This window comes from Melanotaenia boesemani, chromosome 24 (genome assembly GCF_017639745.1).
Source record: "Melanotaenia boesemani isolate fMelBoe1 chromosome 24, fMelBoe1.pri, whole genome shotgun sequence".
In the NCBI taxonomy this organism is placed as follows: Eukaryota; Metazoa; Chordata; class Actinopteri; order Atheriniformes; family Melanotaeniidae; genus Melanotaenia; species Melanotaenia boesemani.
This window is the reverse complement of record NC_055705.1, coordinates 2,013,829-2,040,210: the sequence shown is the minus strand read 5'-3', so window position 1 is coordinate 2,040,210 and position 26,382 is coordinate 2,013,829. Positions and strand designations below refer to the sequence as shown.

Below are 26,382 nucleotides of genomic sequence, written 5' to 3'. Positions count from 1 at the left end.
GATCAGCATGTCATCATTCACTGACAGGCTGTTCGTTTGGACTATTTCTTCATGTAGTTTTTAACCTCTGTCTTAATTTTTAAGCATTCCATTTCCAGCTACGCCTCCGTGACCTGGACCTGGACTTTATAGAGTTCCTCTGCAGTCATCTGGGCCTGGCTCAACACAAGCCCTTCTGCACCGAGCACACGGCAATATCTATGAAAATGATAGATTACAGGAGGAATTTTATTCTTACCAGTCTTAGTAACGTTTTTATATTTTGTTGTCACTTGGACCCAGGTGGTAATATAATATAATATAATATAATATAATATAATATAATATAATATAATATAATATAATAAAATATAATATAATATAATATAATATAATATAATATAATGTAATAAAATATAATATAATATAATATAATATAATATAATATAATATAATATAATATAATAAAATATAATATAATATAATATAATATAATATAATAAAATATAATATAATATAATATAATATAATATAATATAATATAATATAATAAAATATAATATAATATAATATAATAAAATATAATATAATATAATATAATATAATATAATATAATAAAATATAATATAATATAATATAATATAATATAATATAATATAATATAATATAATATAATAAAATATAATATAATATAATATAATATAATATAATATAATATAATATAATAAAATATAATATAATATAATATAATATAATATAATATAATATAATATAATATAATAAAATATAATATAATATAATATAATAAAATATAATATAATATAATATAATATAATATAATATAATATAATATAATATAATATAATATAATATAATATAATATAATATAATATAATATGATATAATAAAATATAATATAATATAATATAATATAATAAAATATAATATAATATAATATAATATAATATAACATAATATAATATAATATAATATAATATAATATAATATAATAAAATATAATATAATATAATATAATATAATATAATAAAATAAAATATAATATAATATAATATAATATAATATAATATAATATAATATAATAAAATATAATATAATATAATATAATATAATATAATAAAATATAATATAATATAATATAATATAATATAATATAATATAATAAAATATAATATAATATAATATAATATAATATAATATAATATAATATAATAAAATATAATATAATATAATATAATATAATATAATATAATATAATATAATATAATAAAATATAATATAATATAATATAATATAATAAAATATAATATAATATAATATAATATAATATAATATAATAAAATATAATATAATATAATATAATATAATATAATATAATATAATATAATATAATAAAATATAATATAATATAATATAATATAATATAATATAATATAATATAATATAATAAAATATAATATAATAAAATATAATATAATATAATATAATATAATAAAATATAATATAATATAATATAATATAATATAATATAATTTAGTTTAGTTCTTTTCTTTTTTATTTGTTAAGATAATCCATAAGTGATGTTTTTCAGTGTGATGTTCATTATGTTAACATGTAAAAACCAGACTGTTTAGGTCAGATCACGTATCTGAATTCAGTGCACGTAACCCAAAACATGTCGGCTGCTGCCAATAAATGTAGAAGAGTAATAATAACACGTCAGCTAGATTAAAGAAATTATGCCTAGCATGAGGAATATTAAGTGCTAATGAATGACCAGTTATTAAAAATGACTGACAATTTTTATTAAAAATGCTAAAAGAGTTGTGTTACACAGCAAAAGAGAACAAGAACAAAGGAGAAAATTCAACAGCGAATTCTAAATCATTGGCTAAAAATCCAGAAACAGAAACATTCTTAACACAAAACAGAAGCTTCATAAAAGCAAATGGACACAAGTAAACCATGTCATACATGACGGAATATTCACATGTTCATATTCACAATATTCATGTTTTAGAACAAAACTTTTCATTTTAAAAAGGCCATTTAATTTTTTTCTTTCCTAGAAATATATGCAAAATAGTGTTTTTATTTTTAGCTATATAATATCTAATTTGCATATTTAAACATGACGTTTCAGAGAAGGGACGATACAAAAGTTAAAGTTTTGATGTGAAGAATAAACCAAAAAGTTTCATGGTTAGTTTAGCCTGTTCACCTTAGATAGTTTAGATAGATAACACCGTTCAACATTAATGATTTCCAGCCTACTTCCTGCAGCCTGATGACGAATCATGTTACCATGTCATGATGCCGCCACCACCATGCATCGCTGCCGGGATGGCGTGGCTGGTGGTGGACAACGACGGTCTGTCAGATGTCATTCTGGATGATGTTCACACACATTCTTGGTCAAAGCAAAAACGCTAAACCACTTCAGCTCTAAACTGAACAGAGAAACACCGAAGAACCAGGTCTGAACCCAACTCCAAACCCAGCGTAGAGGGGCTCAGTGAAGGTGGTGTTGAAGGTGTAGATGTGGATCAGCGAGCCGGAGGAGACTCTGTAGAAGGACAGAGAACCTGCAGGACAGTCCACATACACCGCTACTCTGTTAGAGACGGAGGAGGAAGAGGAGGAGGACTGAAGACGAACAGATGTTCCTATATTATTGTGATAGACGGAGTAAATGCCATCGGAGCAGAACAAACTCCAGGACATCTGATTGTATCCAAATTCGCAGGCATCGCTGTCGCCTTTCCGACTGATTCCTCTGTAACTCACTGATATATGAACCCTTCCTGAGCGCTCCACCTCCCAGTAGCAGCGACCAGTCAGAACATTTCCACACAGCAGCTGGCGACACCAGTCGAACCTGTCCGGATGATCCGGATACGACTGGAGCTCCTCCACATGTGTCACCGTCCTGTTGTTGTCAGACAGTTTGAGCTTTCTGTTCACCGTGTTTGTGTCGATGGTGTGTTCGCAGGAATCTGATGGGGAGAAAAAACACAACCCAGCTGCAGTTATTCATCTATGGACACGTCGGGCCTGGCTGGGAATGAGTAGGCTGAGTGTGATGAATCTAGTAAAAAACACACTCACACTTCCGCAGACCTGGTCTCAGCCATCGTTCTCCAGCAGGTTCCACCCTGAAAGAAGGAGGAGGGCCAGAGCAGCAGTGTGTCCTTCAGCATGCAAACATCAACATGTCTCCCACACACACTTTGTTCTACTCAGCAAATAACAGCTGGACACCTGGTGCATCCGCCTGAAATGTGGCTGTTGTGGTTTTAATGTTCCAGCACAGTTTGAACCGAATCATTTGCCCAGTTATCGTAAAGTTAACACCGTGTCTTAAAAAAGTCAAAACTCAAAGAAAACTCAGAGAGATAACAGACACAGGACCACAGCGGTCCAGACTCTTCAGGATCTCTACAGCGTCACACAAAAGCGGAGCATTATTTGATGCCAGAGATATTATTAAGAGGTGAAGAGTATAAAGGTCATTATGGGAAAACTCGGGATGGGACTCCGATTTAAATAATTACAAAAAATTTACGTGTTAAATTTTTAACATAATTTGAATTCTGAACGCACGAGTTCCTGGTACAAAAAATACACCGGTGCGAGTTTCCAGACACCACAAGCAACTTTATCTCAAAGAAACAGGTAGCGACAAATCTAACGGCTTTTCTGAAGGTTTTATCTCCTGCAGACTGACGTGAAAGCAGGTTTACTCCTCAGTGAGCCGTCGCATGTTAATGCCATTAATGAAGAGATGAAAACATTAAAAAAAGAAAGTTCTGTAACATGTTGTAGACAGAGAACAACTGGAGCTGCTAGTTAAAGTACTTTTCTACTTCTGTTTCTTTTTCTACTGTTTTGAATTGAAATGCAAATAAATGCATTTTCCAGACGTTACTAGAGTTTAAAACATTAGTGTCTATTATTTAGTTCAGTCTTCCACTAAAATACTTTTTAAATTAAAAATTGTTGCTTTTTGGTGCAAAAATAGTTTGAAATGTGATTAATTGAGATTAATTAATTGGATAAATTTTTTTTTATTGAGTCCCACCCCTAGAAAAAAGCAAACACTGATGCCGTTAGGACAGGATAGCGATGCTGAAAATCTACAATTAAACACGTACCTCTGGTTCCAAAAGGGTTTATGTTTAGTTCAGGTTAAAAACAGAGTTAATACCAACAATGACTGTATTTTTTGTTACTTTGGAAACTGAAACTGTTCCGCATGTTAATACAGTAAAACCTTAATATGATTCCAGGTCAGTTGTTCTGCAATTAGATGTTTATTTTATTTTTATTTTTTACATAGTCAGACATCAACAATACCCTTTTTTACACATTAGTCAGCCCATAAAAAATACTTCTGAATATGACAACGTTTGTTCCACACAAGGTCTAACTAAACACAGTGTTTGTGTTACAGCAAGAGGAAAAGGTTTTCATTTAAAACATCCAAAACTGAGCAAAGGCAGAGTGATTACAGCGTCTCTTCTATCAGACTCTGTATTTACTTTACTTACCTGAGCGCTTCCAGTCTGCAGCCTGGATCCTCAAGCTGAGCAGTTAACATCTTCACTCCCGAGAGTCCTGGATGGTTGTAGCTCAGGTCCAGCTCCCTGAGACGGGAGGGGTTGGCCGTTAGGGCTGCAGCCAGAGAAGCACAGCCTTCCTCTGCGATCAGACATCCTGACAGACTGGAAAATGAACACAAAAGGAAATATTGTGATTTTGGTGGTATTAATTTCTCAATATAATCTGTAATATGCTGATACGAACACATACATTGTATGTATTGTGCATATATTCTCAGTGACTTCTAAATGAGTTTATGGTCCAAACTGTGGGATCAGTGCTGACCTGAGCATGTCTAGTTTACACTGAGGATCCTGTAGTCCTGTAGACAGAAGCTTGGCTCCTAAATCCTGCAGGTCGTTGTTAGTGAGGTCCAACCTGGTCAGACTGGAGAAGTTGGAGCTCAGAACAGAGGACAGAGCTTCACAGCTTCTCAGTGACAGGCTGCAGGTACTCAGTCTGAAAAGGTGATAAGATCAAAATATTTCCATGTTTAATTATTTGACTTATAATAATCTTGCGTGTTGCACCATGACAATTTCCTCACGCTGTAAAGTGTTCTCCACGCTACCTGCCAATAAAGCTTTTTCTGATTCTAGATACAAGCTGTCCAAACCACCGAATATCCAAATCTCTCCAAAGTGTTAATATTTACACTACGAGTTTAGGTTGCCATGATATCTGAAAATCAGTCTCAAAATTCATACTAATCTATCGTTGCTATTATTAAAATGCTGAATATGAAATATTTAAATATATTTCAAATAAATATATTTTAAATGGAAAAAGTCTAAAGTATTATTTTACAATATTAAAAATATATATAAAAATACTTAAAAAAAGTTACTTCTTTTAAAATAAAACAACACTTTGGTGTTATTACCAGATTTCTCAGCTGTGCCAGCTGCTTGAACCTCTGAGCAAGTTCATAGATGCACTTGCCTCAGAAACACGAGTGACACTATCAGCCATAAAGCCTGTCCTTGACCACATCATCCACGACGTCGTTGCTCAAAGATCCCGACTTTATCAGCTACTTCACAAAAGAATGAGCTATATACTTAGAAAACAATGACAAACCAGGAGTCTCAGCATGTGTTCTGTGGGAAGCAGGGAAGGCGGTAATGCGAGGCAAAGTTATCTCTTTTACATCACATAAAAAAAGAAAGATAACTCAAAAATATTAGAATTAGAACTAAGAATTAAATCATTAGAGGACGCCTACAGTGCTTCACCAGATGAACCAACGATGAGCAAAATAAGGAAGGCTAGACTTGAATTAAATGAAATAATTAACAAGAGAACAGAATTTCTGGTGCAAAGATTACGCTTGGAGACATTTGAACATAATAATAAATCTGGAAGATTTTTAACTAATCAGTAAAAATTAAATAAAGAAAAATCTACCATATCAGCTGTTAAAGATTCAGTAGGTAATATTATGCATGAGCCAGATGCAATTAACAACATCTTTAGAGATTTCTATAAAATTCTGTATACATCAACGATATCCATCATTTTCTTAACAATATAGATCTTCCAGGTTTACAGCAGGAACAAGTCACGGCCTTAGATCCCCCCTCACAGTGGAGGAGCTACATGAAGCCCTTGAACATATGCCCTGTAAAAAAGCCCCCAGATGGCTTCCCAGCAGAGTTCTATAAAGAATTATGGTCAACACTGGCCCCCACATTTTTTAGTTTGGGGGTAATTTTTCAATTACCCCCAAACTGCCACCATTACTGTACTATTAAAACCAAGTAAAGACCCCACAATACCATCTAGCTACAGACCCATATCACTGATAAATGCGGACCTTAAAATAATTTGCAAAGCATTAGCTGGAAGGTTAGAGAAAGTAACTCCTCTCATTATACACCCTGATCAAACAGGCTTTATAAAGGGCAGATATTCCACTGTTAACATGCGAAGACTAATTAATATAATAGATTATTCTACCATCAATAACCTGGAAACAATAATAGTTTCTTTAGATGCAGAGAAAGCTTTTGATCGAGTTAACTGAAAATATTTACTAGCTACTTTAAACAGATTCAGCTTTGGACCATCTTTCATTAACTGGATTAAAATCTTATACAGTTCTCCTAATGCGAGTGTCAGAACAAATGATCAAACCTCTCCAAGTTTTAATTTACATAGGGGCACCAGACAAGGTTGTCCACTATCCCCCTCACTTTTTGCTATATTTATTGAACCGCTAGCCGCTGCAATTAGACAAAATCAAGCTATTAACGGCATTCAGTCCAAAAATATAAGTCATAAAATAAGCCTTTATGCTGATGATGTTTTACTATTCCTCCAGAACTCACAATATGTGGATAGGATATGTGTGTGCAACCTGGGGCTCTCTGGTCCCTTGGTGTGGTGGCGTGAGCTGCTGGGGGTGGATGGGCATCCGGAGTGCTGATGCGTTGGACTCTGGGCCGGGCCAGGCCTTTGTCCTTCTGCCCTCGGGTGGTCTTGGGGAGGCGGGGGCACATACAGCGGCCAGCTCAGGTGTTGGCTGCCTGGGAGAGAGATTTCTCTTCTGGTTGTGCCCCTCCCCGAGCCCCTCTCTTCCCCCGCCACTCTACATCCTACACACCACACATAGGGCTCTGTGGGGTGGGTGGAGTCGGTGGGTTTGGCTGGGGGGGTCCCCGTTGCGGGTGGCCCTTCCCCCATCCCCTCCCTTTGTGACCTCTCTCCCCCCGATTTTATTTACACGCTAGACAGTACCACATTTAACAGTACTGCACCACAGAGGCACCATGAGAAGACCATCGGTGCCTCTCTCCCCTCCCTTCAAAACATCTACACCTCTTGCCTCACCTGTAAAGCCCTCTGCATTGCAAGATCTCTGACACCCCTCGTCAACACTTGAACTTTTTACACTCTCAAGTTGACACCCTCAGGAACAAGCACACAGCCACTTTATTAACTTTAACCAGACCATAAGCTAACTCAGTCTGCTTTTTTCCCCACTGTAACCATATACTGCACTGACTGTAATTTGCCTTGTCTATTTATTATTGTTTATTGGCTTACACTACCGTTCAAAGGTTTGGGGTCACTTTGCCATGGGATTCAATAGGGAAGTGACCCCAAACTTTTGAACGGTAGTGTATATTTTTGTATTGTATCACACAAAGGTTTGAAAGAACCATAGTTTTAATTCTCTTGAGACTGATACCAATGTTTAGTTATTAGTTTCCATTTTCTCTGTGTTTCCCTATAACTAATTTAATGTGTGTTTCTTTGTGTCAGGGACACAAAAAACTTGTACTAAACTCACTTTTAGAACAAGAACCAGTTTTCTTATCCAAAATATGTGCCATTGGCATTGCCACCTCCATTTGTCACTGTGATAAAAATGTGCTAAATTCCAACTTCAAGGGTTGTGCCTTGCTGACTAAATGACTCTAGGATATTCCTGTGTAGACAACCAAGAAGTTTATTAGGAACCAACCAATAAGTTACTGTTTACCTGTTTTAGGAAAGTTCGTAAAGATGATAAGCTTATAAACATTGTCACAGGATAGAGTAGATAGATCGATAGATTGTGTTTTCCTAAATCTTTACCCCATGACCCCTTAATTTCAAAGATCCTGCCTCAAATATTGCTGTGAGAATACAAAAAATGCACAATGTTTTAGCTATAATAAGGCCACAATAAGAAGTTAAAAAGACATGGGAAACTAAAACCTTGGTATTCTTAATCATATTGGAAAAAGTGAATTTTTCTTACCTGACAGTTTCCAGTGTACAGTAAGGACCCTCCAGTCCAGCACACAGCAGCCTCACTCCTGAATCCTTCAGGTTGTTGTTACTCAGGTCCAGCTCCTTCAGACTTGAGGACTGGGAACTGATAACTGAAGACAGAGCTTCACAACTTCTCTCTGAGAGGTTGCAGAGACTCAGACTGGAAAAAACATAAAACACTGCTAAGCTTTGATGGATTTACACAGATGTTTTTTGCTTTTGTTTTCGTTTAAAAAAAAAGTGCAGTTATATATTAATGAAGAAATCCAACTTGGCACTTACAGAGCTCTTTTTGATTCTTTGACCACTGGCAGCATCCTCAGAAGAGCCTCCTCTGAAGCAGAGTATTTCTTCAGGTCAAACACATCCAGATCTTGTTCTGATGACAGTAAGATGAAGGCCAGAGCCGACCACTGAGCAGGAGACAAGTTATCTGTGGAGAGACTTCCTGATCTCAGGGACTGTTGGATCTCCTCCTCTAGAGAACGATCATTCAGTTCATTCAGACAGTGGAACAGATTGATGATTCTCTCTGCAGAATGATTCTCACTGATCTTCTTCTTGATGTACTGGACTGTTTCCTGATTGGTTTGGGAACTACATGCTATCTGTCTTAATAGGCCTCGAAGCAGATTTTGATTTGTCTGCAGTGAAAGACCCAGGAGGAAGCGGAGGAACAAGTCCAGCTTTCCATCTCGAGTCTGCAATGCTTTGTCCACAGCACTCCTGTAAATGTCGGTCTCTGTTGATTTATCATCTGTTTTAGACCACCAGGATGTTATTTGTTCTTCCATCAGATTGACTCCAGTATTGATGAAGGTCAGACAGACATGAAGAGCAGCCAGAAACTCCTGAACACTCAGATGGATGAAGCTGAACACCTTCTCCTGGTACAGTCCTCTCTCCTCTTTAAAGATCTGTGTGAACACTCCTGAGTAAACTGAGGCTGCTGTGACATCGATGCCACACTCTGTCAGGTCTGATTCATAGAAGATCAGGTTTTCTTTCTGCAGCTGATCAAAAGCCAGTTTTCCCAGAGATACAATCATCTTCCTGCTCTCTGGACTCCAGTGTGGATCTGTCTCAGCTCCTCCATCATACTTGACCTTCTTGACTTTGGTCTGGACCACCGGGAAGTGGATGTACATCCCAGTCAGGGTCTTGGGCAGCTCTCCTCCCTCTCTGGTTTTTAGAACATCCTCCAGAACTGAAGCAGTGATCCAGCAGAAGACTGGGATGTGGCACATGATGTGGAGGCTTTGTGATGTCTTGATGTGGGAGATGATCCTTCTGGCTGGATCCTCATCTAAGAACCTCTTCCTGAAGTACTCCTCCTTCTGAGGGTCAGTGAACCCTCTGACCTCTGTCACCATGCCAACACAGTCAGGAGGGATCTGATTGGCTGCTGCAGGTCGTGTGGTTATCCAGAGGCAAGCAGAGGGAAGCAGGTTCCCCCTGATGAGGTTAGTCAGCAGCACATCCACTGAGGTGGACTTCTTAGGGTCGGTTAGAACTTTAGTTTTATGGAAGTCCAGAGGAAGTCGACTCTCATCCAGACCGTCCAAAATGAAGACAACCTGGAACTCTTCAAAGCTGCAGATTCCTGCTTCTTTGGTTTCAGTAAAGAAGTGATGAACAAGTTCCACCAAGCTGAACTTTCTCTCTTTCAGCACATTCAGCTCTCTGAAAGTCAGTGGAAACAAGAACTGGATGTCCTGGTTGGCTTTGTCTTCAGCCCAGTCCAGAGTGAACTTCTGTGTTAAGACAGTTTTGCCAATGCCAGCCACTCCCTTTGTCATCACTGTTCTGATTGGTTCATCTCTTCCAGGTGGGAGTTTAAAGATGTCTTCTTGTCTGATGGTTGTTTCTGGTCTGTTTGGTTTCCTGGAAGCTGTTTCAATCTGTCTGACCTCATGTTCATCATTGACCTCTGCAGTTTCTCCCTTTGTGATGTAGAGCTCTGTGTAGATCTGGTTCAGAAAGGCTGGGTTTCCTGCTTCAGTGATCCCCTCAAACACACACTGGAACTCCTTCTTCAAGGTAGATCTCAGTTTATGTTGGCAATTTCCTGCATGGGTCCCTAAGTTAATACAAAAAAAGTTAACTCAGTAATTAAAGTTATTGGCTCCCGTGGGCTCACCACCTGCAGGGGCCATAGTAGTCGGGTGCAGTGTGAGCTGGGCGGCTGCTAGAGACGGGGACCCTGGCGGTCTGATCCTCGGCTGCAGAAGCTAGCTCAAGGGATGTGGAATGTCACCTCTCTGGCGGGGAAGCAGCCTGAGCTGGTAAGCGAGGTTGAGTGGTTCCGGCTAGATATAGTTGGACTCACCTCAACGCACGGCTTGGGCTCTGGAGCCACTTTTCTTGAGAGGGGCTGGACCCTATTCCATTCTAGAGTTGCTCCCGGTGAGAGGCGCCGAACAGGTGTGGGCATGCTCGTTTCCGCCTGACTTGGAGCCTGTACGTTGGGGTTTACCCCGGTGGACAAAAGGGTAGCCTCCTTCCGCCTTTGGGTGGGGGGACGGGTCCTGACTGTTGTTTGTGCTTATGCACCAAAAAGCAGTTCAGAGTACCCATATTTTTTGGAGTCCTTGGAGGGGGTGTTGGAGAGCACTCCTTCCGGGGACTCCCTCGTTCTGCTGGGGGACTTCAATGCTTATGTGGGCAATGACAGCGAGACCTGGAGGGGCGTGATTGGGAGGAACGGCCCCCCTGATCTAAATCCGAGTGGTGTTTTGTTGTTGGACTTCTGTGCTCGTCATGAACTATCCATAACGAACACCTTGTTCAGACATAAGAGTGTCTGATCACCACCTGGTGGTGAGCTGGCTCGGATGGTGGGGGAGGATGCCGGTCAGGCCTGGCAAACCCAAACGTGTTTTGAGGGTCTGTTGGGAACGTCTGGCAGAGTCCCATGTCAGAAAGAGTTTCAACTCCCATCTCCGGCAGAGCTTCAACCATGTCCCGGGTGAGGCGGGGGACATTGAGTCCGAATGGGCTGTGTTCCGTGCCTCTATTGTCAAGGCGGCCAGCCGCAGCTGTGACCGTAAGGTTGTCGGTGCCTGTCGTGGCAGTAACCCCTGAACTCGTTGGTGGACGCCGGCATCAAGGGATGCCGTCAAGCTGAGGAAGGAGTCCTATTGGACTTTTTTGGCCTGTGGGACTCCAGAGGCAGCTGATGGGTATTGGGGGGCTAAGTGGAGCGCAGCTTCAGAGGTCGCTAAGGCAAAAACTCGGGCTTGGGAGGAGTTTGGAGAGGCCATGGAAAATGACTTCCGGGTGGCTTCGAGAAGATTCTGGTCCACCATCCGGTGGCTCAGGAGGGGAAAGCAGTGCTCCATCAACACTGTGTACAGTGGGGATGGGGGGCAACTGACCTCGACTCGGGACGTTGTGCTTTGTGGACTTGGAGAAGGCATTCGACAGTGTCCCCCGGGGACTACTGTGGGGGTACTCCGGGAGTATGGAGTGCCGGACCTGCTTGTACGAGCTGTCCGGTCCCTGTACGACCGGTGCCAGAGCTTGGTCCGCATTGCCATCCGTAAATCAGAGTCGTTTCCGGTAAAGGTTGGACTAACTTTTATGGACAGAATTTCTAGACGTAGCCGAGGTGTTGATGGGATCTGGTTTGGTGGCCTCAGGATTGGGTCTCTGCTCTTTGCGGATGACATGGTTCTGTTGGCTTCATCGGGCCATGATCTTCAGCTCTCACTGGGGCGATTTGCAGCAGAGTGTGAAGCGGCTGGGATGAGAATCAGCACCTCCAAGTCCGAGACCATGGTCCTCAGCTGGAAAAGGGTGGAGTGCCTTCTCTGGGTCGGCAATGAGGTCCTGCCCCAAGTGGAGGAGTTCACGTATCTCGGGGTCTTGTTCACGAGTGAGGGAAGGATGGAGGGGGAGATTGACAGGCGGATCGGTGCGGCGTCTGCAATGATGCGGACTCTGCATCGGTCTGTCGTGGTGAAGAAGGAGCTGAGCCAAAAGGCGACGCTCTTGATTTACCGGTCGATCCACGTTCCTACCCTCACCTATGGCCACAAGCTGTGGGTAGTGACCGAAAGAACAAGATTGCGAATACAAGTGGCCGAAATGAGTTTTCTCAGCAGGGTGGCTGGGCTCTCCCTTAGAGATAGGGTGAGAAGCTTAGTGATCCGGGAGGGGCTCAGAGTAGAGTCACTGCTCCTCCACATCGAGAGGAGCCAGATGAGGTGGCTCGGGCATCTGGTCTGGATGTCTCCTGGACGCCTCCCTGGTGAGGGTTTCCGAGCACGTCCCACCAGAAAGAGGCCCCGGGGAAGACCCAGGACAATCTGGACGGACTACATATCTCGGCTGGCCTGGGAACGCCTCGGGATCCCTCCGGAGGAGCTGGTGAATGTGGCCAGAGAGAGGGAAGTCTGGGTTTCCCTGCTTAGGCAGTTGCCCCCGCGACCCGACTCCGGATAAGTGGCAGAAAATGGATAGATGGATGGATAAAGTTATTGGATTTAATTAATTTGAATATTTGCATCTAAAATGGACATATTCATAGGTAACCCTTCCCAGAAGCTCTCTTTAATTTTCTCCCCCTTCATTAGAGGATCAAACAAGGTTTTAAGAACCGTGACATCATGGTCATTAAGAGTCTTTAACACATCAGGGCACACATCAGAAAACTGCACCCAGACCTCAACAGATGCGTCAGCTCCTTCCCCGAGGAACAGATCCATTCCCTGAGTCAGAGACAGCCAGAGACACATTGGGATCGCAAGGCAACAAGCACATGAATGAGAACTGTGAAACAAGATGGAGGCAAAAGCAGGCAGCACAGTGTTTCAGCACCAGCAATAGTAGCATGAAAAGCAGGCAACTTTTAGTGTTGTGAGGCACCAATGGCTGAAAGCACAAGGCAAAAAGCAACAAAGCAGGAAATTAGCTTAAATAGAAAAAAACAAACTGAGTAAATATGTTTGACATACAGCAAGAAAAGTGAGGAAGATCACATGGAGGACAGTACAGCAGCTAGAGTTGCCTCCCTGGGCTCAGGGTGGTTCCTGAGGAAGTAAAGAAATCCCTGTTCATGATTAATCCATGAAAAACAGCAGGTTCTGAAAGATGAAGTACATGAGCTGATGGGCTGTCACAGGCTGTAGTGCCATCATGGTTCAAGCCAGCCACACTCAAAAAAGTGAACTCAGTGTGTTGTTGAGTAAAATAACTTTACTTGTGTGCAATTTAATAAACATTGCTGTGTTTGGCTTTAAAACATAGCCCACTCTAGTAAGTATACCTTAAAATTTATACTTGTTAAAGCAAAAGAAACAAGCTACGTGAATTCAACATAACACTGTTGAGTAAATCGCACAATCAACTCTGTACGCACTAAGAATGTCCTAGAAGGGTTTCCGTAGGCCTGACATTGCGCATGCTCAGAAGCTGCCTGAGCTGAACTTTGAAAGCAATGCGGTATGCATTTTGGCGGGCGACTGTGGGAACTGCATGGATTTGCATCCATCTCTGAGTAAGTATATTTATTAATGCGTTCTGTGATGTTCAAAGATTATTGCATGGTGAGCGATTAATATTGCCGGTCCATCGCTATTTGTCTGAAAATATATCATACATCCCATGTTAACTAATGTTAATTAGCTAGTTAGCCAATTAACAAAATTGCCAGATGATAGACATACGTTAAATAATCGATTCGACTCTATAATTGTAGTTTAGTAATCTCCTTCTCCGTGTGCAACATTAAATTGGTTTAGTTTAATGGTATTTTATTGGTTACAGGTCATTGTTTGGGCATTAGACGTCTGTTGAACGGTGAGGTGGGCTTTAGAATAGTGGTGTTCATGGTTTTCAAGTTGAGGATAAAAAGTTTTTAAAACACCTGGGTCGAAAAGCAGTGTTATTTGCTTGTAATTTAACTCCAAGTCAAGCCACCGATGTTTGAGTGAGTGGGTGATCAAGAGTGAGGGAGCGTCGGCTCTGTCAGAACAGACAGCTCCGATTACTCATTAAGAGATGGCTCAGCATTTTAAAATTAGTAAGGCTTTGTAAGTATATATCATGAGGTACATTTTGTGATAAAATTAGTGCTGGGCACGTTAACGCGTTAATCGCGTTTTTTTTTTTCTGGCCGCTGGCTTTGATGACAGAAACATGGCGTCCATGTCTCTCTTCCTGCTGCAGCGGTGATGATGTAATCAGGAGAGAGCGGGTTTATTAAAATGAAGAGACGTTTTCTGTCTGGAACTTAAGAAAGAAGAAGAAGAACCAACGTTTCTCTTTGTCAAATTGCATGCAGATAGACAGAACATCGTGATTTTTGGACGGGAAACTTTTTATGTATTATTTTTTTAATAAATGCGGTTTTAATTTATGCAAGACAGCAAAGGTAAGACATGCTTTCTGACTTTTACACACGTGAAGCATAAGTTGGGTCTTCTTCTGCCTCTGGTTCGGTGAATCTTGGTCGTAGCGAGATGAAACTTTCAGCTGTGGAATCTGTGAGCTTTCAGTAGAGAATTCGTTTGTTCGTGTTCATGCCGTGGGGTGGACACGAGGAGACATCATTTGTGTTTACATATGTTTTCGGACTTTGTGTAGCTGCTCTTTTAATTATTGTTGTCTGAACTGTGTTTGTTGGTGATAGAAATGGTTTTGCTGAGCTGGTAGCTGAGATTCTGGACTTTCTGTGGATACCACACATGTTTATAGTTACATCTACAGACCTGACGTTACACCCGGAACGAGATGTTAACCCTTAACTAGTTTAGAGAATTTAAAGGCCAGAAATGTGGATAATGAAGCAGTGAAGCTGCATGGATGGAAGTTATTGTGCATGTTGTGAATATTTCTCTCTCCTCACCATCTAGAAGCTGTGAGATTCTCATCCTGCTTTCTGTCTGTTCACCTGATGCTGATATTCATCACATATTGTTCCTTCTGTGTTTAGAAGGAAGCAGCTTCACAGCTTTAAATCCATCCTGCTGACTTTTTACCTTTTAGTTAGTAAATCCTGAACATTTCATCCTTCTTTGTCATAAGTATTTGATTTTATATATGAAGAAATATTTTATCTGTTGCTGTTTAAAGAGAAAACTGCTGCTAAACCTGTTTATGTGTTTAGTTCAGGGGTCTGCAGCCTTTCCAATCCAAAGAGCCATTTTTCCCTCAGACAGCTAAATAAAACTACTTTAGAGACGCAAATATTACCAGACTTTTCAAAAAGGAAACTTAATATATATTTTTAATGAAGAGCCACCATAGAATATTTATTTTTGAAGAACCACATTTTTAATTTCAATGTTTAAGGTTTTAAAATAAAGAAAAACATAAACCTTTAAAAAAAGAGGATAGACAGACTTTCTGCTAAGGGATGTAGATATTTGTGGAAAATGATGTAAAAGAAAAAAAAAAAAGTCCCTGGTTTCCAACCTAATGACAAGAAAGATAGATTTAAAAAATATTTTAGCCACGTATTTAGAGACATTGTGGAAGGTTCAGAGTTGCAGGTTGGAAACGCCTGATGTCGTGTTTGTAAACCAAAACTTACTGCATTTTGTTTTTATAGCTGTAGGCCTTTTTTAAAGGAAAGAGACATTTTGAGCGTAACGATGCGATTAATCAGTAGACTTTTATTAGATATAGTTTAATAATTTTTTTCTGCTTTTCTTCAGAGTAACCTGTCAAGAAACATGGGATCAGCAGTTCTTCGTATCATCTTTGGAGAAAACGACTCTTCTAAAATAAGTTTGCCTTCAGGAATACCTGATTCTGTTGAGGAACTAGAAAATGAGAGAAAGGGACAATGTGAGGTGTCAGGTGACTTCAGACTGCAATACAAGGACAAGGACTTTGATGAGTTCTTAAATCTGCAGTCTATGTCAGATATTGAAAACAAAGCAACTCTCAAAGTGATTTACCGCTCAAGTACTTTGTCTTCAAGTAACCTTTGCATGTCTTCAGTGGAACCTAGCCTGGATGAGACTGCTTCTGCTTCGTCTGTGGACACTGACATTCTTTCATCTCCTGGCTCATCATCTTGCTCATCATCGTCATCCCTCAGATCTGAGCCATGGCCAGACGTCTTCCCTATACCTGAGTTTGCTCATGATGTTGAGCTGCAGCTCCAGCGTGCAAATTCTGACTTTCAAACTAATGGTATCCTTTTCAGTCCAAGTCCAAGCATGAAATCATGCATTCTTGAACGTCTGGCGTCCCAGATAATCAAATACAAAGCTTATCCATCCAGTGCTGATTTTGATGCCCTGAGTGAAGCCCTCGTGAAGAAACACCTATGTTTAAAGGAGCAGGGTTCTGTTTCAGGCTTTTATGGGTGGAAAATAAGCTTAAAATATAAGATGGCGAACTACAGGACGAAGCTGCGCAATATTGGATGCTCTGAGCTGAATCTGAATTCCTTCAAGCGTAAACAAGGTGTTCCATGCACGTGTCCAAATCAAGTGAAGAAAGCTAGGAGAGCAGAGGTAAACTATTGTCCAGATTATCCAGCAGGACAATCCCAAGAGAGCCATGAAGAAGAGAGGCTGGCACTATTGTCTGAAGTGAGAAAGAGTAACAACCAACAGGTGGTTAAGGAAAAAATGGAACAGACATTTCCTTGCAGGCGTCATGAGGTGATTGAAGATAGGCCTATTATTGCCGAGTTGAAAAGAAGGTGGCCAGCTCTTTTCTCTGAGCATGAGGTGAGTCATAACTTAAGTTATTTTTACATTAATGTTTTTTTTCAAATATAAAAATTATAATGTTAATTGTCCAGAAAAAGCATCGTGTGATGTAACACACTACATTCTTTACCCTCCAAACTTATAATTGAGGGATCTCCCTTATACTTTATTGTTAAATGTGTGTAGGTGGAAGCTGAGTTTATTCGCATCACCACTGCTCCACTGAGACCGACATTTATGCACCAGTTGGATCATCACTCCACAAAGCTCATGACAATCTTCAAAAGGAAGGGAGGAGCAGCAGGACGCAAAATAAGGAGCATCATGGCTGACTTGGATAAGGTATTTTTTCAATTTTAAAAATATTTTGATGGTGATTCTGAACTGAATAGTTGGTCATTCTTACTTCACACAGTTATAAGCTTACCTACGGGTTTGTATGTTTCGCAGTGTGATGTTAGATAGGATAATAGACATTGTAAAGTGGCTCCATTCACTGCAAACCATAAATATGCACAACACACATTTGTGGTCATGTAAAGAAAAACTGAAAAAACATGATTTGTTTATTTTATTCATCCAACTCAAACAGATGCACATCCCACCATGCCAAAAATACCTAAACTTTGCCTGTACATAAATTTAAAAATGCATAGCAAAAGTTAGTAGCCACACTTTGGTGTAAGAGTGATAATCTTTAGGGTCGATTGCTTCACAAATCCAATGACTACATCACCTCTTTAACCCTCCTGACATTGTTCCCTTATTCCCCTGTAGAATGATACCATTGAAATGAGAAGAGCCTGTGTTCTCAAAGCACTAATGGTTTATCTAAATGAGGACCCTGAAAATCTCATAAAAGTGTATTTGGTAAGTATTTTTGTGTCTGATGCTATTGTACTTTCTTTCCAGAAACTCAAAACATGATGTGTTATAACTCAAGGTTTATTGTATTGTTTTAGGACGTTGAAGACCACCAGGACTCCATGGACCAGACAGTCCTTGGAATTTTTGCCATGAAGAAGGAGGGTGCCGAGCCTAAAGATGATCTGGAGGATGTGGGAATCATCATTGAAGGTGTGGAAGTGCTCCATGAGCTTGATAATGTTGCAAATGCCGTCGCCATTTTGTTTGGACTCATATACGCACTGGACTTGAGCTATCCAAAAACACTGATGTACACATTTGAGGTTCTGCAAAAAGTTGTGATGGGACTAGATGGCAACAAACTCTCAAAAAAGGTCCAAGTGCTAAAGAACAAACTGTTTGAAGGGACATTTTAGAGATGTTTTGTGTTGAAGGAAGGATTCCTTCTCAAGTCATATGGTTCATAATGTATTTGCCCGTTCCTCACTGAATGTGGTGGATTTCGTTTCTTTTTCTTTTTTTAAGCCTTTGAGAGTTAATTTTATAATTGCATAGAGTTGTTTTTTTTTAAAGCTCTACATGCCGATGTGACAGGGCAGAAGCAAGTATTTTGAAGTATTTGTTGTATAACTTGTTTACTCCATTCACGATGGTTTATGTTAAAACAGGGTGTCCGCGCAGTGGTAAAAGGTAGTAAAAGGTAGTAAATAAAATCAGCCGAAATTAAGGCCCTTTAAAGGTAGTAAAGGAAACATACATAAACTGACTTGGTAGTAAATTTTTCATCACTGCCTCAATATATTATGAGTTTCCCGTTTAATGCTAAATATTTGGATGTTCACGTTTTAATTTAATCTAATTAAAAAATATATGTTATAGGCGCTAGCAGGACCTGATCGAGCCAGAGCTGATAGCCAATCAGTGACGCTGACGACATTTGTTGTCTTTTGCCTCTATCTCTCTGGCCTCAAATCAGACCTGAGTTGGCTATCGGTGTGAAAATGGGAAAATGTAAGTTTTCGCAAACATGGCTTGATTATCCATCATTCAAAGGCTGGCTTAAACCGGTCATGGGGAATGACCGGGAAGCATTTTGCAGTTTGTGCAAAAAAAAAAATCAATCTAACATGGAACGGCATTACCGCCATCAAATCCCACGGACAATCCGCCAGTCACCAGCAGCGGATTCGCGCGCGAGGGGAACAGCAGCCCATTTTCTTATTCTGTGATGCTACAGGGACCAGTACACCACCTCAGCAGCAATTCACTGCCACTAGGACAACGACCGCTGCAGCAGCCCCACAGCAGTCCTTCCTGTCTCCAACGTCAGCTCTTAGAGCTGAGGTTCTCTGGTGCCTGAACACCGCAGCCAACCATCACTCCTACAATTCAAATGACGGTATTGGGGAACTATTCAAAAATATGTTCACTGATTCCGATATTGCCAAAAGTTTCACATGTGGCAAGGATAAGACTGCTTACGTCATTGGATTCGGCATTGCGCCACATTTTAAAAAGGTGCTTATCAAAAGCGTCAATGATGCAGGGCCATATGTACTCATGTTCGACGAGTCTATGAACCAGTCGCTAAAGCAAAAGCAACTGGATATTCACATACGCTTCTGGAAAGATGACCGTGTGATGTCTTCATACTTTGGGTCACAGTTCCTGGGGCACGCAAGGGCTGAGGACTTGCTGCAAAACATCAAAGTAAGTGATTTTATTGTTGTTTTTTCTGTCTTATCTGTTGTTAAATGCTCATTTGGACTCCTCCGGGCTTCAGCCATAGCTCATCCTGGGCTGTTGACAACTAGCTTGTTGCAATAGCAAACCTCATCAAGCTAGCTAACTAATTGCTACGTAAGCTGGATAAGGCTGTGCATGCGTGTGTTTGTGTACAGAGGGGTCTATAATTTACATTTAAATTTAATTTAAATTTGGTTAATATTTCTGAAAGATGAATACTGCAAAGGAAAAAAATGTTTGGCAGATACTGTCTTGCACAGTTTTTGAATAACCAAAAAACTTAAGATAACAGTTCTTATTTTTAAATCTTTTTTGTGACAATCCACAGGAATGTATTGTACAGCTCAACTTGAGACACCTACTGTCTGTCAGTATGGACGGCCCGAATGTCAATTTCAAAATGCTGGAACTCCTTCAGAATGAGTTTCATGGGGATGCACAACTCATTAGTGTTGGCAGCTGTGGCTTGCACACCCTCCACAATGCCATGAAGGCAGGATTCACAACATGGCATGTAGACAAGCTGTTGAGAGCCATGCATTACATCTTCCACAATGTTCCTGCTCGTAGAGAAGATTACACCAGCACCACAGGATCTTCTACCTTTCCACGATCTTTCTGTGGCCACAGATGGGTGGAAAATGTCCCTGTGGCTGAGAGAGCTGTCGACATCTGGCCCATGCTTTTAACATACATTGATGCCGTTGAGAAGAAAAAAGTGCCAAACCCCCACACGGCCTCACATGACACCCTTCTGGCAGCACGTGCTGATGATTTTAAAATACCAAAACTCCAGTTCTTCTTGTCAGTTGCACGAAGCTTCAACCCATTCATGACCAAATACCAGACCGACGAGCCTGTGCTACCCTTTTTGGCTAAAGATCTAACAGAACTCCTGATGGTAATTACTGTAGAGACGTATTGATTAATTTGAATGTGATTTATCTGTATCAGTTGAGAGGTGTGGCTTAATAACTAAAAGTTTTTCTTGTAATTTTAAGGGTTTTCTGCGGCGATTTGTTAAACGGGAACTTTTACAGGACCGTAGCTCGCTGCAGCTCCTCAAAATCCAGGTGTCAGAGGAGAAGAACTGGGTCTCTCTTAAAAATGTGGACATCGGCCTGGGTGCTGAATCTGCAATCAAGGTAACTTTTGTGCGGTATCGTGTGTGTATTGTGCAGTTGGCACAAATAAAAAGTTAAACTGTTATGTAATAAAGTAAGAATTGTCTGATGATTATTTAACCACCTCTGTGGTAAGCAATGTAGCTGTCTCAATTGTGTATCTTCTTAACTTTAGTTGTCTTCACCACCAGGCCTTTGGTCCTGTGGCTTAAACGGAACCACGGCCATGAGGATGACCTCATTGTCACTCTTGTTACATTGCTTGAATTGTTTTTAATTTGTAACTTTTCATAGTTTCATCATTGCCAATCACTGCTGTGAATGAACGTTAATGTTCTTTATTTGTTAGGCCCTGCAGAGCAAACCAGGATACAAGATAGGGGAGCTTTCTGTGCTAACCTTCAGACGAGAATGTTTGCAGTGCCTTGTTAAGGTGGCTGGGAAACTGCAGGACAAATCCCCCTTAAAGTTTCCTCTGGTTAGGCACATTGCATGCCTTGATCCCACAAGAATCTACCAAGAGCCAGAGTGGTGCATCAAGCAAATGAAGAGTGTAGTGCAGACATTTCTTCAGGGCAAGCAATTGACAGGTGGCATTCCAGCTGGTAAGAAAATATATATGTGTAGGGGCAGTAGAAGTGGGATAGCCATTCAAATGAAGGCGAAGTTCTGAGGGTGTCATTGATGCTATTTATTGATGCTATTCTACCTTTTTACCCTGTGGTGTGCGGAGTGTTAACAGTTTTGTAGTTATTAAAAAATACTGTGTGCATGTTGGCTCTCTGAGAAGCTGTGATATTATACTTTGTATTATGCTGTTAAGGAGACAGCAATGTGCTTTAATTTAGCAAATTATTATATCTTAATTTCTTTTACAATATTGTAGGTGATGTTATCATGCAGCAGTTTGCATCCTTGACCTCAGTGGAAGGGAGAGCTGAACGTTTCCTGTCCTTCAAACCAATGAAGGAGCGCCTTGATGTGTTTCTTTACACAACCCTCAGCACGCCTTACCCTGACTTACTACGGTTTTGCAAGAGTCTCCTTCTGCTGTCTCATGGCCAAGCCACTGTTGAAAGAGGATTTTCAGTCAATAAAGAGGTGGAGACATGTAACCTCCAGGCTAACTCGCTGGAATCACTGCGATTAGTCTGTGACCAGATCAGCAGTTGTGGGGGTGTTTTAAAGGTGCCTCTGACAAAGGAGCTCCTTGCCTCTGCTTCATCTGCAAGATCTCAGTATAGACTGTACCTGGAGAATGAAAGAAAAATGAAGGAGAGTGCCACACATGCTCTAAAGAGAAAGGCAGCTGAGGAGGAGCTGTTGGACCTCAGAACCCAGCGTGAGGTACTAAGCAGTGTCTGTGAGTCACTTCAAAATGATGCAGACAAGATGGCCGAGCAGGCTGAGGGAAAGGCTGGGTCCAAAATGGCCGAACTCATAACAAAGTCCAACACACTGCGTAGAAGACATAAAGACAAAACAAAAGAGCTCTGCCAACTGGAAGAAAGGATTAAGGAGAAGTCATCACAGCTGAGACTTATGTGACTGTGCCTCTCACAATCTGTGTCTCTTATTCTTTCCACCACTGTCATTCCTTTCTTCTGCCATCATGGTAGAACGGCACACGCTTAGCACCCTGTAGACCTGCATTCAAGGTCAGGAAGGGTGCTCTCTCCTTAGCTACAAGGGACAACTGTTACAACTTCCCTCTGTTAAAATTTAATTGGGGGAAATGTTCAAACTGTTATCTGTTTATTTGCATCAACCAATAAATACCAATTGTTACCACTCTGTGCACTTTGGACAGTTTTTGAATACACAGTGTAAGTTATTGTTAGAAGTGATGAAGATGATGAAATCAGCTGTTCTGATAACTAACGACTTTAGTCAGTGTGTGAGAACGTGTGTTTTGTTTATTATTGTGTGAGTGTGTGACACTTTAGTTATTTTTATGAATGTTTATGGCCTTTTTCAAATGTAATTGTACCATGGCTACCTTGCCCCCCTTCCTTGTTCAATGTCGTGTAGGTTGTAAAAACTATAATAAAGGTAGTAAAAAGGGTAGTAAAAGGTGGTAAATTCAACTCAAGAATTCCTGCATATACCCTGTAAAAAGAAAAGTGAGTATATAAGGTTTCATGGTGTTACCAATGATTGTTAGAGGAAAAAGGTAGATAAGTCCTGTAATTGATTTTAGCAGGAAACATTTTTATTTAGAAATTTTATTTAGAAATTGGAAAACTACATATTTTCTTTAACATGCAGGAGTAATTTGGGGGTATTATTCATGTTTGTACCACAAACATATTGCCATTAGTGTTTTATTTCTGATGGTTGTATTGTTCTATTGGCAATAAATAATGTTTTTCACAGAACTAAGGTGTTCTGATTTGAATGTACTTAACAGCATTGTGTGGAAATTGTTGACATAACTAGGTTTAATAAGTCCAACATAAATTCACTAGCTTTATACAATGAAAACTATTTAAATGCTGCTTATTCAAGTAAGTTAAGTTGGAACTACAAGGAGCTGTTTATGTTACTAAATGCAGCTGTGTTAGAATTACACACGTGAGTTGTGTTAGAGTAATGAATGTCTGTTTAGTTAGCTGAACACAGTCTGATCAATTAAATATAACTTGACCAGAGAATATTGAAATGACTTAATACAGTCTTGTTGGTTTCACACAGGTTAGTTCTTTCCTCTGTAATTATAGTATTAAATTAGTTTGAACACAACACAGTTATGTGGAAATTGTTGACATAACTAAATTAAGTAGATTGGACAACTTATTTTTTTTGAGTGCACCATTATTCCAGTATTAAAGTCTCCACTGTCTTTACCACCCTGTGGGCCTAACATCTGTGATCATGAAATGTTTTGAGAGGCTAGCAATAGCACACATAATAAACATCATTAACAGCACTGTGGACCAGTATGCCTACAGAACAATCAGAGCAGGTCTGACACAGCAATTGCCATCCATCAGACATCTCACGTGCCTAGAGAAGAGATTGGGCTTCTCTTCCACAATTTCGGCTCTGCGTTTATGATAATTCCAGGAAACCCGGTGAAAAAGCAGGAACTGTGTAACTCAGTGCTGGACTTCCTTACCAACAAAACACAGACTCTAAGGACAGCAGTCGCTCGTCTTCACCACTCACAGTGAACACTGGCTCCCCTGAGATGTGTGTCCTCAGCCCCCTGTTTTACACAGCTGTCATATTGTCTAATACACCGGTGATATGGCCTTATTGGGTCTAATCTTCCACAACGATGAGTACAGACAGGAAGCCAGTATCTGGAGTGCTGGTGTTAAGGTAACATCAGCATAAATGTGGTGAAGACTCAGGAGTTAATTGTGGATCTTAGGAATAATAATCACCCCAATCCCCTGCTATGTTTTAGGGGCACATCAGGTGGAGAGTGTCTTGTCCTGCTCCATCACAGTGTTTTGGTAGCTGCTCTGCACAGGACAGGAAGGCACCGCAGCAGGTGATCAAAGCAGCAGGTGAGATCGCAGGTTGGTGCATCTGCATCAGTCACTGCAGGGCTTTGGATAATGAAGGATTCCTCCGACCCTGTTTTGGAAGAAAGTTGTGAAGCATCAGGGCCAGAGAGTCAGGCTTGTGAACAGCACACACCTCACACAGACTCCTGTGCTGCTATGTGCAGCAGTTGTTCTTATGTTTCTTTTTAATCTATTTTCATGTATCTATTATATTTTTTAACTATTATTTTACCCTCTTATTTATTGTGTTCTCCAGACCCTGAGACCCTTCTGTTCATTGTTTGTTCAGCATGATGACTCTTTCATTTTCAACATATTAGCATATTCATATACTAATATGTTTTTATCAGTCACTCTTAACACTGAGCCAAAAACGAAATATCCCACTTTGCTTCAATCTTTAGAGAAATCCTCTTACTGCTCTGCAGACGCTCAGCCAGCTCCTCCTGCTTCATCCTCCTCAGGAAGTCCACTGTGATCTTCACTAACGCCTCCCTGCTGATCCTCTGCTCCTCATCCTCATCTTCCAACAAAGAGCATTCTGGGTAAATTGGACTCAGAAGCTTCTGGATCTTCTTCAACTCGTTCTTCACAAAAGTGATGATGTTGTCCTCCAGCAGCTGGAAGAGAAACGATATGAAGAACACAATGAGATGGAGCCAAACATCACACATCCACTGGTCTACAAAGGTCAGCATGGAGATGATGTGGACAGAAGAGATGGAGAAGTAGTTGTTGTACATGTACAGACCATAAATATGGAGTCCAGCTGTGTTTGATGCTGCTGGGCAGACTGACCAGTGGGACGCTCTGAGCTCTGCTGGTCCACTCTGTGGAGGAATCAGGAAGAATCAGGTCTTTTCAGTCATAAAGACTTTCTGACTGTAAATGTTCACAAATCATTTCAGTTATTAGTTGTAAATCCAGCTTTGAATAGAAATCGGTCTTAAAAATTCAAGTTTGTGCATGTGTAGAAAAAAAAGAAAGAAATAAGTGATTTAGTAAACGTCTGTTCACAGACGCAAAGCAAAGAAAAATGTTAACAAACTTGTAATTGTGGATTTTTGTCTTCACATCTTTAACTGATTAACGGTCCAGTCAGCTAACAGATGGCTTTGCTGCCTTCAGCTCCACTAGGAGTACATTTTAGGAATTTAGGTGGGTTATAATTTACAGTACTGTAGGAAATAAACATGTTACCCCCCCGTCTGCCTACAGTGCCCCCTGATCAACAATAATACCTCAGTGTAAAACAGAACATAGAACATATCTGGTGGTGATAACGTCACTTTAATCCAGCTGTTAATAATAATATTATAATAAAGTTATTTGAACAAAATATTAAAAAAATTAACCTACTTAAGTCGAATCAGTGTAATTAAGATGAGTACATGAGGAATGGTGACGTCGGGGAGCAGGATTTCCCACAATGCAGTTCGCTTCTATTAACAACACATTAGAGACACTTTGGCAGATTAGTAATGGCTGAAATTAAACAATACTTCTTTCTTTTTACTTCATTTATCAGGCTGATCAACAATTCAAATACCACAAAAAGGTTTTTATTGGTCTCAAATGTCTAAAATAAACTGCCATGTCCAGTCATCCAAGTAAAATATCTCAACCTGTCTCTAGTTTAGTTTTCTTTTATCTTCTGGTTTTGCAGTATTTATGAACAATAAAAAGTAAAAAGAAGGAAACGTCATCCTGTCATCATCTCTAGCTCCAAAGCTCCTGGCGTGAGGAAACCCGTTCTCAGTTAAACAGACAGGAAAACATGTCCTGGTCTGCAGTTATCCGGCCAGCTGCTGCACAAAGAGGTCTGGAACCCGTCAGCACCAAGTCCTGCTACAAAGCCAGAACCATGTTCAGTCCTTCGGTTGTTTTAAGTGGGACGGAGATGAAATCATCATGTGTTGAAGCATCTCCTCTTATTTATGACATTTATGAAACATTTTTTATGTAAATTCGTGAACTTACAGGAAAATCAAATTGATGACTTTCGGTTTTTAAAACTAAAACCGTTTTAGTTAATTATACTTAATCACTCGACAGAAACATATTTTTTAAGGAGTTTGTATATATTTTTAAGTAAAG

The 26,382-nt window shown here is 40.0% G+C and overlaps 2 protein-coding genes across 2 annotated transcripts in view; one reads left to right on the top strand and one right to left on the bottom strand.

The window, feature by feature from the left end:
- The window catches only part of LOC121635925, a 117,499-nt gene that overhangs the window by 36,241 nt on the left and 54,876 nt on the right, over nt 1–26,382 (top strand). The window lies entirely within an intron of this gene.
- Nucleotides 2,238–25,069, bottom strand: LOC121635259 (NLR family CARD domain-containing protein 3-like). The gene is made up of 8 exons (XM_041978376.1): nt 25,037–25,069; nt 24,704–24,905; nt 8,644–10,441; nt 8,348–8,521; nt 4,885–5,058; nt 4,548–4,721; nt 3,106–3,152; nt 2,238–2,993 (listed from the first exon to the last, which is right to left on the bottom strand). Exons 1-8 carry the CDS (start codon nt 25,037–25,039, stop codon nt 2,443–2,445), a joined length of 3,123 nt encoding a protein of 1,040 aa, XP_041834310.1. The 5' UTR covers nt 25,040–25,069; the 3' UTR covers nt 2,238–2,442.